Source organism: Mustelus asterias, chromosome 13 (genome assembly GCF_964213995.1).
Source record: "Mustelus asterias chromosome 13, sMusAst1.hap1.1, whole genome shotgun sequence".
Taxonomy (NCBI): Eukaryota; Metazoa; Chordata; class Chondrichthyes; order Carcharhiniformes; family Triakidae; genus Mustelus; species Mustelus asterias.
In genome coordinates, this window is record NC_135813.1 from 12,481,119 (window position 1) to 12,494,461 (window position 13,343).

Here is a 13,343-nt window from a genome sequence, read left to right on the forward strand (position 1 = left end):
TGAATTCTAGTACCTGAGGTGTGCTGCAGAACAAACAGGAGTTTGGACCATCTATTGGTTTGGGCAATCAGTATTTTGTTACTTCAGGTCTTAGATCTTAGAGTCAGTGATGCTTTAATTTACCATAAAACTAAACTGGTTCTATGGGGCATTGACTTCCTCAAAACTTTTTAAAACTCCTGTGGCACATGTATGCTGAAATGCTGTAAGAAAACTGGTGAGGATAAGAGTTTTAACGTTGTTCCAATTATAGCTCAGAACCCTGCCTTTCTTTTAAAATAATCTTTAAAGTACTACCTGAGTGCATCTGGCTCCACCACACAATCAGGGCTTTTGTAAGATTGTTAAGGTCAGTCATGGGTTATTGATATTCTAGGTATTTTAAATTGTTTCGGGGCTTTGTGCATTTCAGTATCTACTTATTGTTACGTGACAAGTTTGCAGACTGATACTTGAAGTGTGACAGACAGGAAATATACTCTGGATATAGCATTTTTATCTTTGTAGATCCTGCATTGAGTTGCACATGGTGAATATTGTAACAAGCAAACTGTGGGAAGTGTTACAGGAAGTAAGTGTGCCACTATATTACTAGGAGTCTCGTCTGGTGTTGCGCACCGTGTAGTCTGCAGTTTGAAGCCGGGTTAGAGGATAGGGATAATTGGACCCAAGCGTGCAGATCTTAATCAACAGTTTGAATTATATCTTTATTTTTTAAAACTTCCATTCTAACTTTTATGTTTACATTTTAATGGATATATAAAGAAGGCATTAAAGCTGGTGGAACATCCAAGCTGCTGCTAACATCCCACAAAGCCCTTTTCGGGTTGTTTTCTCTTTGTGATCTTAAGTGGCTTCTGCCACCTTCAGTCTTTTGATTTCCTGACTTTGGAGGTTTGGAAATGCCTGCTGCTTCTTTGGAAGATTCAGACTTAACAAGGAACGCCCCTCATTGTTTGGCCACGAATGCAGAACGCTTTTCATCCCTTCGGAAACTTCATGGAGAGGGTATTGATAGAGTTAAGTGGTGGAAGTAAGCTGCACGAGAGCAAACCACATCAGATGACGAAGACTTCTTACCGAAGCTGGGATATGTAGCCTAATAAGCACCACCAACCGAGAAACAAGGCCCAAGCAGGCAACTTTGGCTGGATTTTGATATTTATGTGGCTTTGAATTCCTGTTCGAGTGTTTGATTTTTTTTTTAAAGGAATAGACGATTTCTTTTTACATTCGAACGTATCTCTTTTTCTTAATGAGTGTAAATGGATGCACCGGGTAGTGTTGCTAACAACTACTAAGTATGTTATTTAAATAGTTGTGAGTAATACTTTATTTAATTTAGAAATGCTTTTATCAAAAAGAAAGTGATGGTGTTGCAGTTGATATTTAATCATCACATTGCTTGACACAAAACCATTTACACTCACTTCTTGTGGCTTGTGGTTCTCATTCAACCTCTGCTCCAAAAAGTTGGAAACCCTGACCTTACAGGAGCATGTGAGTTCCATACAACTACTGCTTAGAAGCATTTATAATACATTGTGCGTTACCTGGTATAATTCTTATGTCATTATAAAACAGCATATCCTTCAACAAGCCTCAGAGATGTACATATATACATTAACATTCGGAAGTCTACTTACATGATGCTCTTAGTTCATCATCTTAATTTGCTCCCACCGGTGCCACGTCTTGTGACTAACCTATAGTCATTGGAAAATTAAAAATAGTTTTTCTACACAGACCTAACCCAAGATTAGAGTAAAATGTATAATTATGTGGCAGGGTTTGTGCAGTGCAACAATTTAAGGTGACCACTGTTATTCTTTATGAGACCTTAGTGCGAACACTCTGAAGTGCAAGTGCCTTGTGCTGTTACTTATTTCTGTTAATTTCCAGGTGCGTGATGATTCCGGTAACAGAGCTACGATATTTTGCTGACACCCAGCCTGCCTACCGCATCTTGAAGCCATGGTGGGACGTGTTTACGGACTACATTTCCATCGTAATGCTTATGATAGCAGTGTTTGGTGGCACGCTGCAGGTCACACAAGACAAAATGATTTGTTTGCCCTGCAAGTGGATTACGAATGATAAGTGTGATGAAAAAGGGGCGCCAACCACTGAATACCCAAATGCATCTCTCCCACCATCTTCCGTCTTTCCCCTGTTTTCCAGTGAACCCACAGGTATCCAGTATGACTTGGACCGGCACCAGTACAATTATGTAGATGCAGTATGCTATGAGAATGAACTTCACTGGTTTGCAAAATACTTTCCATACCTCGTACTCCTGCACACGCTGGTGTTCTTAGTATGTAGCAATTTCTGGTTCAAATATCCTCGGACCAGCTCAAAGCTGGAACACTTTGTATCCATCCTTCTGAAATGTTTTGATTCACCATGGACGACGCGGGCGCTATCTGAAACCGTGGTGGAGGAAAGTGACCCAAAGCAGTCATTCGTTAAAATGAATGGCTCAATGGCAAAGAAATCCTCCTCAGTGAGTGAGGATGTAGAGGCCAGCGTACCCATGCTGCAAAGGACAAAATCTCGCATCGAGCAGGGAATAGTCGATCGCTCAGAGACGGGTGTATTGGATAAGAAGGAGGGAGAGCAAGCTAAAGCCCTGTTTGAAAAGGTGAAGAAATTCCGCACCCATGTAGAGGAAGGGGATATAGTTTACCAACTCTACATGAGACAGACTATTATCAAAGTAATCAAATTTGCCCTTATTATTAGCTATTCACTTTATTATGTTGATAATATAAAGTTTGATGTGTCCTGTGTTGTGAATATTCAGAAGCTCACAGGGTACCGTGTGTTTCAGTGCGCTCATCCATTAGCTACACTGTTCAAGATCCTTGCATCCTTTTACATTAGTTTGGTGATTGTCTATGGACTCATTTGTATGTACACACTCTGGTGGATGCTGCACCTTTCTTTGAAAAAGTATTCATTTGAGTCCATTCGAGAGGAGAGCAGCTACAGCGATATTCCTGACGTCAAGAATGATTTTGCTTTCATGTTGCATCTGATTGATCAGTACGATCCGTTGTACTCGAAACGTTTTGCCGTCTTTCTGTCCGAGGTCAGCGAGAACAAACTACGGCAGCTCAACCTGAATAACGAGTGGACTCTGGAGAAACTCCGGCAGAGGATCATGAAAAACTCTCAGGACAAACTGGAACTCCACCTTTTCATGCTGAGTGGAATCCCAGACACCATCTTTGACCTGACTGAGCTGGAAGTGCTCAAACTGGAGATGATCTTGGACGTCACCATTCCTCCGATCATTGCCCAACTTGCCAACCTCAAAGAACTCTGGTTGTACCATACTCCGGCCAAGATTGAGGCACCGGCTCTTGCCTTCTTACGAGAGCACCTGAAGTCACTACATATCAAGTTTACAGATATCAAAGAGATCCCTCTGTGGATCTACAGCCTGAAGAACCTTGAAGAGCTTCATCTAACTGGGAACCTGAGTGCAGAGAACAATCGCTACATCGTGATTGATGGTTTGCGAGAACTCAAATGCCTCAAAGTCTTGAGGTTGAAGAGCAACCTAACAAAATTGCCACAGGTTGTCACGGATGTTGGGGTCCATCTGCAGAAATTGTCCATCAACAATGAGGGCACCAAGCTTATGGTCCTCAATAGCCTAAAGAAGATGGTTAATCTGACAGAATTGGAGTTGATCCGTTGTGATCTAGAACGAATCCCACACTCCATCTTCAGTCTCCATAACTTGCAGGAGATTGATCTCAAAGACAACAACTTGAAGACAATCGAGGAAATTATCAGCTTCCAGCACTTGCGGCGCCTAGTCTGCCTTAAACTGTGGTATAACCACATTGCCTATATCCCTATTCAGATTGGCACTTTGACCAACATGGAAAGGCTCTATCTGAACCGGAACAAAATTGAAAAGATTCCTGCTCAGCTTTTCTATTGCCGCAAGTTGCGGTACTTAGATTTGAGTCATAACAACCTAACCTCCATACCACAGGACATTGGATTCCTTCAGAATCTGCAGTATTTTGCTGTCACTGCGAACAGGGTGAGTGTGCACATTCAACTCTTAATAAATCTATGTGGACTATTCATCTACTTTACACCTATTGTATCCTCTTTCCAATTAAATATTGGAATCTGCCTTAATCTCATCCTAAGGGATGCATACATGGGCCAAGTATACAGTAATATTAATGAAGTCCATGGAGATGTTTGATCAAAATGCAGCATTAACAATGGGCAGAACAACTTATCTTTATATGGCTTCTTGAACATAATAAACAAGACTCTTCACAGGTTATTAAAAAGTAATACTATACAACCAGCCACATCTGAAGGCATGTCTTTGACCACATTCCTAGTTTCATTTCCTCCACCCTTCTACCTGACAACAGTGAGACTAATTCAATCTGTTTGCAACCCTAGTGTCATATTTGATCCTAAAATGAACTTTCAACCTTTTTTCCAATCCACCACCAAGTTTGCCTAATTCTGCTTCTATAATATTGCCCAACTTCACCCCATCTCAAATTATCTACTGATGAAACCATAATTCATGCCTTTGTTAGCTCTGGACTTGATTATTCAAACGCGCTCCTGGCTGGTTATGAGATTAGGTGGGAGGTCAGATGTTTCTCAAGTGTCGGTGCAGACTAGATGGGCCGAAAGGCCTCTTCTGCACTGTATGATTCTACGTGCACAGTCGCATATCACAGGCAGCACAGTGGTCAGCACTGCTGCCTCACAGCGCCAGGGACCTGACTTCAATTCCCTGCTGCCTGCATCTTGATTCTCACCAGGTTCCATTCATCTACGCTCACCCTGTGCTTACTGATCTACATTACCTACCTCCTGGTCAAGCAACGCCCCAGTTTTTTTTCAAATTCCTCCATGGCCACTCCTCCCTATCTCTGGAATCTCATCCAGCCCTACAACTCTTAGATACCCACACTCTTCTAAATCTGGCCTCTTGAGCATCCTGGTTTTAGTCGCTTCATATTTGGTAGCTGTCTTTAGCTGGCTGGGCCCCTTACATTGCACATCTTTTCCGAATCTCTTTGCCTCCCCTGTTTTCTTTCTTCCTTTAAGACACTACTTAAAACCTACTCATTTGACCAAGCCTTTGGTCAACTTCCCTAACCCATCCTAATGTGGCTGGTTGTATAGTATTACTTTTTAATAACCTGTGAAGAGTCTTGTTTATTATGTTCAAGAAGCCATATAAAGATAAGTTGTTCTGCCCATTGTTAATGCTGCATTTTGATCAAACATCTCCATGGACTTCATTAATATTACTGTATACTTGGCCCATGTATGCATCCCTTAGGATGAGATTAATGAACTGTCAGGGTAACTTAACTGGTATATGTGCCAGAATTTTACTGCCTTGCCTGCCCGAGGTTCGTAAGATCCCACCTGGGGCCAACGGAGAATGCCACTCCGCGAGCCTCACCCACCCCGATTCCGGGGCGGACATGCCAGTAAAATTCCGGCAATGATCTTTGAAGCCTTGAGTTCTAATTTTGACATCTGACCTTTGGTTATTTTGTTTTAACTTTCCAATTTCTGTGGTTTATTTTGTACAATAAGAAGTCTCACAACACCAGGTTAAAGTCCAACAGGTTTATTTGGTAGCACAAGCCACTAGCTTTCGGAGCGCTGCTCCTTCATCAGGTAAGTGGGAGTTCTGTTCACAAACAGGGCATATTATATATGCTGTACAGGGAACAGGGAATATTACATATTATGCCCTGTTTGTGAACAGAACTCCCACTTACCTGATGAAGGAGCAGCGCTCCAAAAGCTAGTGGCTTTTGCTACCAAATAAACCTGTTGGACTTTAACCTGGTGTTGTGAGACTTCTTACTGTGTTTACCCCAGTCCAACGCCGACATCTCCACATCATGTTTATTTTGTACCCATTTATCTTTAAATTTACAAGACCGAATGCGCACAAAATGTTGAGGTTTTGTAGGTGTCTCCTCAGAGGCATCCATTGGATATTTTGCACTACAGTTCTTCAATCCTTGAAACAATGGCTGCTAGATCTTTGCTTGATTACTGTACGTCAATAATTACATTAATTGAGATTAGCCTCAAATTTAACAACTTAACTTTAACTTAACTTTATTGTCACAAGTAGGCTTACATTAACACTGCAATGAAGTTACTGTGAAAATCCCCTAGTCACCACACTCCGGCGCCTGTCTGGATGCACTGAGGGAAAATTTAGCATGGCCAGTGCACCTAACCAGCACGCCTTTCGGACTATGAGAGGAAACTGGAGCACCCGGAGGAAGCCCATGCAGACACGGGGAGAATGTGCAGACTCCACACAGACAGTGACCCAAGCCGGGAATTGAAGTCAGGTCCCTGGCGCTGTGAGGCAGCAGTGCTGACCACTGTGCTGCCTGTGATATGCGACTGTGCACGTAGAATCATACAGTGCAGAAGAGGCCTTTCGGCCCATCTAGTCTGCACCGACACTTGAGAAACATCTGACCTCCCACCTAATCTCATTTACCAGCACTTGGCCCATAGCTGTGAGTGTTATGTAAAGTCGATTTTGTTTTTTATTTATTTTTATTTGCTTTTACTTTCCAAATCAATTTAATTAACATTTCAATACATCATTTTAAACCTTCTCACAGAATTAATGTTAGGAAGCAGCTAAAAGCTGATCCTGCTGCATCCTCTTGCTCCCAGAAAGGTTGAAGTAGACTAAAGATAAAGTTTATTTATTAGTTACAAGTAAGGCTTACATTAACACTGCAATGAAGTTACTGTGAAATTCCCCTAGTCGCCATACTCGGCGCCTGTTCGAGTCAATGCACCCTAACCTGCACATCTTTCAGACAATACCTGAAGTAGAAATAACTACTTCCAAAATTTTTTTCTCAGGTTTGCATTTTCATAAATGAATACTCAGTGAAAATCACACTATTGACTAGCTGTGTTGGAGAATGTGTTTAAGACAGAATTTTCTTCTCTCAGAGGGTAGTGAATTTGTGGAATTCTTTACCACAGAGGGCTGTAGATGCTGGGGCATTAAGTATATTCAAGGCTGAGATAGACAGATTTTTAATCAGTAAGGAAATCAAAGGTTATGGGGATATGGTGGGAAAGTGATTTTGAGGATTATCAGATGTCATGACCTCATTAAATGGTAGAGCAGACTCCATGGGCTGAATGACCTACTTCTGCTCTTACTTCTGAGGTGTTGTCCAAATGGAACTAATATTACTTTCCACTGCATTGATTTTATTCATATTTTGTGTATCCATACAGTTCAGGCATCAAACATAGATTAAAATTAGCAAGTGATTTGCTGGAGGACCCTTCATGAAGAAGTACATTTTTTAGTCTCTTTGAAATTTAATTGCGTGTCTTCTGTTCTATCACCATTGTAAAAATTACTTACCACAAATTTATAATATGAGATAAAACTTGGAGAGTTGATAAAAATATATATAGTATTCCCCAAATAAGCAAGCTTTTATATTTAAAACGTGCTAATAAATGACTACCTAAATAGTTAGCACTGTTGCCCCATAGAGCCAGGGATCCGGGTTCGATTCCCGGCTTGGGTCACTGTCTGTGTGGAGTTTGCATGCTCTCCCCATGTCTGCATAGGTTTCCACCGGGTGTTCTGGTTTCCTCCCACAGTCCAAGATGTGCAGGTCAGGTGAATTGGCCATGCTAAATTCTCCCTCAGTGTACCCAAACAGGCGTCGGAGTGTGGCGACGAGGGGATTTTCACAGTAACTTCATTGCAGTGTGAATGTAAGCCTACTTGTGACTAATAACCAAGTGCAGCGGTTAAAATATTTAACGTTTTTGTTTCCTTTCTTCAATTTACCTTCTCCCCCTCGACTCTCCCATCTTGCAGATTGAAACCCTGCCACCTGAACTTTTCCAGTGTCGTAAGCTCCGGACTCTAAACTTAGGGAATAACTGCCTGCTGTCACTGCCGTCACGGGTTGGTGAGCTGACGAGTTTAACGCAACTGGAGCTTCGTGGAAACAGACTAGAGTGTCTCCCCGTGGAGCTGGGAGAATGTCGGCTACTGAAACGAAGTGGCCTTGTGGTGGAGGACGATCTCTTCAATACTCTCCCATCGGAGGTCAAGGAGCAACTGTGGCGAGCAGACAAGGAACAAGCCTGAATTTTATTTATATTGTAAGGGAAAATAAAAAATCTATCTTGCCAAGTTTTCAGCAGATCTTGAAGTCTGCTGTCCTGGAATGGTTGAACAGATTTCCTGTTCTGTTGTTTATAGAATGGAAATGCACCTGGTTTTCTGTTCCTGGAACTGGTGCTCTCCAAGCGGAACGGAGCGATGAACAGAATGGAATGCCTGCCAGTAACTAAAAGAATCACTTAAAGAAATAGCTGGTTTAAATATCTTAACACAGTTAGTATTTCTGCTTCAATGAATCACACAAAAAGCTAATACCATGACATGTCAACAGACTGATATTGCCAATGCCTTGTTATTTATTAATTAAGCTGGTACTGTATTAGGGACCGGCACTGTATCTGCTCCAAAGGGGCAGTGCAACCTTTGCATGAAACAACCGATGATATTTTTTAGAAAAATAAATCCCTTTTTGATCATCTTAGGCCAAAAAATAACGCTAGTTTCTCATCAAGCTGATTTTCTTTTATTTAGCATGATGATTGAACTGAACTCCAAGATTTGACATCCTTTTTGTCATTCCCTTCCAAATAGAGCAAGACACTACATAATACTCAGTTTGGTCGGTTGAGGAGGGAATGGGGAATGTCCATAGCAACCTGTTTTGCAGATGTAGGCAGTATTCTGAGAGGAGTGAGTATTGAGCTTTGCGGACTGTTTGGACAGTTTTTTTTAAATGAAACCGTTAAAACCTAAAGGATAGTTGTTTTTTAAAAGTTCGATTTAATTAAGTTGTTTGGGGCGCTTTCTTCCTTTTGCAAATATAAAGCTGTAAGGAAAGAAAACCCAACGGTTCTTCAAAAGTATTTTGAATTACAATGGTGAAGATGAAGCACCCATGTGAGAAATGTTTCTCTACACATATTTGAGGGGAGAGGCAAAACCATTTCAAGCTTTCACCATAAACCATTTAACTTGGTGGATAGATGCAGCATGTGTCACAGGTTTGGTACCTAATTTGCACTGAGTTAGCTGCCTAGGAAAGGGAGGAGAAAAATCAGCATGTTAGGGCGGAGGCCCTTGCTGGAAATGCACCTGTGTGAACCCTGGTTAAGGATGGAATTGGGTTCAGTTGGGATGTCTCTGCTATGATTGTATTGGTTCAGAGAGGAAGAACGGGTATTTAAAGCTGATATCCAGAGCATTATACCCTAGCACTTGGAGGGTGGAAAATAAAATAGAAAAAAAAAATCACCTAAAGATTAATTTTTAAATATTTTTCTGTATAAAATATTCCCCCCATCCATAGTGTACTATACAATTTATGTTCTGCACACACTCCAGTGGTTAACCTTTGTAACAGTACTGTCAATGAACCTGCATGCTGCACTGTGGCTGTTTGCTCATGGGAATTGCCCATGCTATTTGATTTTCTGGTTTCTTACCAGTTCCACCATTTAATCCCTAGCTCATGTTACGTTTTGTTTTCTTTGCCACTTCTCTTCTAACCTGCTTCTGTGTTTTGAGTGTCCTGGTCTTGCTGCCATATTTTTGTTTAGATCAGACCACTGATGCCACCGGGTGAATTGTTGGTTTTCCTGCTGCGTATCTGTCGCCTGTCACATCTTCACACTCCTCTCTACACTCTGCTCTCATCCCACCTGAAACAGAACCATGAAATGACATGTAGAACAAATAGGCAATTTGAAAAAGATCAACAAAAGATGAAAGTGAGAGTGAGAAGGGGGCAGAAGGAGTACTGAGAAGCAAGGAGCAACATCAAAGACAAATTGGAGGAAAAAATAATAATTTTCCTTCAGGAATTTCACAAAAGGCAGTCACTGCATGACAGTAAGATAGCAGTTTGGGTGGGATCCATGGTAACCTCCCTTAAATGCTGATTAGTCATTTGTGCTCTTCCAGTGTTTTTTGTTTCTGTTGTAAACATTCGCACATTTTCCTTCTGTCCAATTCATTTGACTATCAGTACTATGCTGGCTGGTACATTGGTAATACATGGAATTTTAAGTGTGCTATGTACCATAATGGGGAGGAGGAATGGCATTTGGAGAGATGGGTGGCTTTTCATTAGGTTAGTAGGTTCAAACTTGACTCAGATTGATGGGACCAAAAGGGTCTCTGCTAACTCTATGGACAGCATCTCGTGGACATGGGCCATCTGCACAAAATTATAATTAATTGGGTACTAATTGGCAATGCCACACACACAAGCATGAATTGGAAAAATTGCCACACTTTTGAAGTTATGCTGTTCCACCAGGGCTGGGGCAGAGGGAGCTTTGGTGTGTATCAAGTTCTACCTGACCCGCAAGAGCTTGATACTGACACCAACATCCCCCAACCATGGGAAACAAAAGGATATTCTTCAAGGTTGCCTCAGTTCTAATGTTTGCCTCAGATAATGTACGTGCTACGCTTCTATTTTTGTTAATGCTCAAATTACTGAATACGTTGGAATGGTCTCCATTTACTCACTTGAGAATGAAATAGCTATTGCAATGTGCTTTTAATGGAACTGGCTTGCTTCAAACCTAAGTTGGATGCTGTTTATGAATTCATTATTTTTCAATTGTCATTGATGCTATGACTTCTGTTCTGTGTCCTCAGGGGTGAATAAGCCTCAAACTAGTAGCAACACTTTTCTCAGGTTTGTTATTTTGATGGCTTGACTTATTAAATGTGTAAGAGACTGTAATTATGCTGGTTTGCTTACACATTTGTTCAAAGCAGTAGAAGGTATTATCTAATGCTGTGAAATAGGCTTCATTCACAGTTTCCATGTTGAAAACCTACATTGTTTTATTTCTCTTTCAATGTAACCAGAAATGTTGTTAATTTCATGTCTTAATAGCCCTATTTTAAAGCTGCAGTGTTTTTTTCAATGGTCAGCATCTCTGTTGGGATGCTGTGAGATATCTCAATAATAAATCCATCCCTTTTGAATTTACCTCTTGTCAGTATGGTAAAATCTGGCATTTTTACCTACAGAAGTTGAATTGCTAGGAATAAATTGCAAGATTATTCATATTCTGCAGTATTGTAATTATTCTGTGTGTTTTATTTGGACCATAGTTACTGCTTTGGAAATGAAAATAATTGCATGTGCTTCAGTATTGGCTTTGCTCCATCTATCTTTCTGTTTGCCTTCTCTCTCTCTCTCTCTCATGACAAGAGACTCAAGGGTGGGATTTTCCAGCCCCGCATGCCTCACAAATTCCAGGAATTCTCACCCAAAGTCACCAGACCTTTAAATGGTCCGCCAAATTTTCTGTCCCACCAGATACGATTCCCGCAGCAGGCAGGACAGGAAAGTTTCACCAGTAAGTTCCTGAAATGACAATCTAATTTTCCATCCTGACTGGGGGGGGTGCCTAAAGTTGTTCAGCATTCAAAAACCACAGTCACCTCTGCTGCTGAAATAAACCAAATGGCTATTGTACAGAGACTGAGATAAACATCTTATTGTGAAATTCCTCCACACTGAAGCACTTGTCACAAAAACAAGCAGCCAGTCACCTTTATGTACAATGCCTCATATCACATTAAAGCCAAAATGACTTTTGACACCCTTTTGGCTCCCAGACCAAAATCTTAAAGAAATTGTGCATTGAATTTATACTTTTTGAAATAAATGAGTGAGTCTTCTGTGTGTTCATAAATATAACATGAAGAATAATTAATGAAAGTTGAATTTCTGTGTCCCTCGCCCAAGTTTGTCTCACCTGTCCATTACCATTGAAAAAGAATGACTAAGCATCAATAATGTACAAAATATGCAATTTCAGAGTAAATATAAATATTACAAATATGTAAATCTGTGTAAATTATATAATTGTATAAAATTATACATAAATCATTAGATGTAAATGTGATTTTTGCTGTAATCTTATTCTCCCTATAGTATGTCAACTCACCATTTGTCTTTGTGATGCATATTACTGCACATTATTGCTGCTCCAACTTTTAATGTCTTACTTCCAGATGTTATTGCTTGTCTGCACATAAACTCACTTATCAGGTGATGTGGTTAAGTTGATTCCCCTGCTTCTCCCTTCCCACTCCACTTTGCAACCAAAAATATCTGGGGAATAATATCATTGAACTTCATTTGACTGATAGACTAAGATTTGAAAGACACATGGATTAAGTTAACAGAGTTTTACCTCCATTAAGAAAGAGCTTGCATTTATATAGTGCCTTACCGTCTCCTTAAGATGGCTGAAGAAGCTTTATAATCACTGGAATTAAAGTGAGGCAAATGCAGAAGCCAGTTTGTGAACAAACAAGGATATATGTTCAATTGAGGTATTCAAGAGGGCCCTGGATGATGATTTGAATAGTAACAATGTGCAGGGAGACAGTGAAAAGGTAGGAAAATTGCACTAGTTCATAATGCTCATGTGGAGAGTCAGTGCAGACATGATGGGCCAAATGGCCACCCTTCTACACTGTGACTGTGTTACAAACAGTAAGTGAATATATGTCCAGGTAATAGGAGGAAGCTTCCACAAGTCCAAAGATATCGGTTGTCCATTATATAGTGTCTTATTTTTCTTTTCGTTGACTTTATGTAATTATAGATATGTAAAATTAAATATAAATCATTAGATGTAAATGTAATTTTCTCTGAAATCTCTCTCAAAATCACATGATTCTCCCCTCCAGTGAATATAAACTCACCATTTACCTCAGTTTTGGATGCATATTATTGCATATTGTCATTGCTCTATCTTCTGATGTTTTATTTACTGGGAGAGACAGACATTCACTTGTTTTATTGGATAGTGCCACAAGACCTTTTTGTCAACCTGAACATTGTCTGCTAGATGATGTACCCAAGTCCATTGGACTTGATTCCACAATCTCTGACGCAGATACCAGAATGTGAGTAAATGAGCCAGCATGTTACCTTTTCCTCTTTACTGGTGATTAAGCTTTTCACTCTCTCACCTTTTCACTTTCTTCCCTGGCAGTCTATGCTGTAACGGATTCAACAGTCAGTGGCAAAATCATTTCAGTGAACAACCAACTGATCTACAGATAATTTTGGTTGACCACTGGATTCAGTCAGGGCGTGAATGATTGTGGGGCCACTTTGGATGTAGGGATTGCTTACTGCACAGCCTTTAAATGGATGAGCAAATTGGGCGAGGGAGGGGGGGTAAGT

General features: G+C 40.6%; 1 protein-coding gene across 5 annotated transcripts in view; it reads left to right on the plus strand.

The window, feature by feature from the left end:
- Positions 1-11,755, plus strand: part of lrrc8aa (leucine rich repeat containing 8 VRAC subunit Aa) — a 62,624-nt gene extending 50,869 nt beyond the window's left edge. For 4 of the 5 annotated variants that reach the window (XM_078226308.1, XM_078226307.1, XM_078226310.1 and 1 more), the window contains 2 exons: positions 1,903-4,063; positions 7,907-11,755. In XM_078226308.1, the coding sequence (XP_078082434.1) occupies positions 1,910-4,063; positions 7,907-8,182 (2,430 nt within the window). In that variant the 5' untranslated portion in view covers positions 1,903-1,909 and the 3' untranslated portion in view covers positions 8,183-11,755. The remainder of the gene's footprint in view (positions 1-1,902; positions 4,064-7,906) is intronic. The other variant, XM_078226311.1, reaches the window with a different exon arrangement.
- The last annotated feature ends 1,588 nt before the right edge of the window (positions 11,756-13,343 follow it).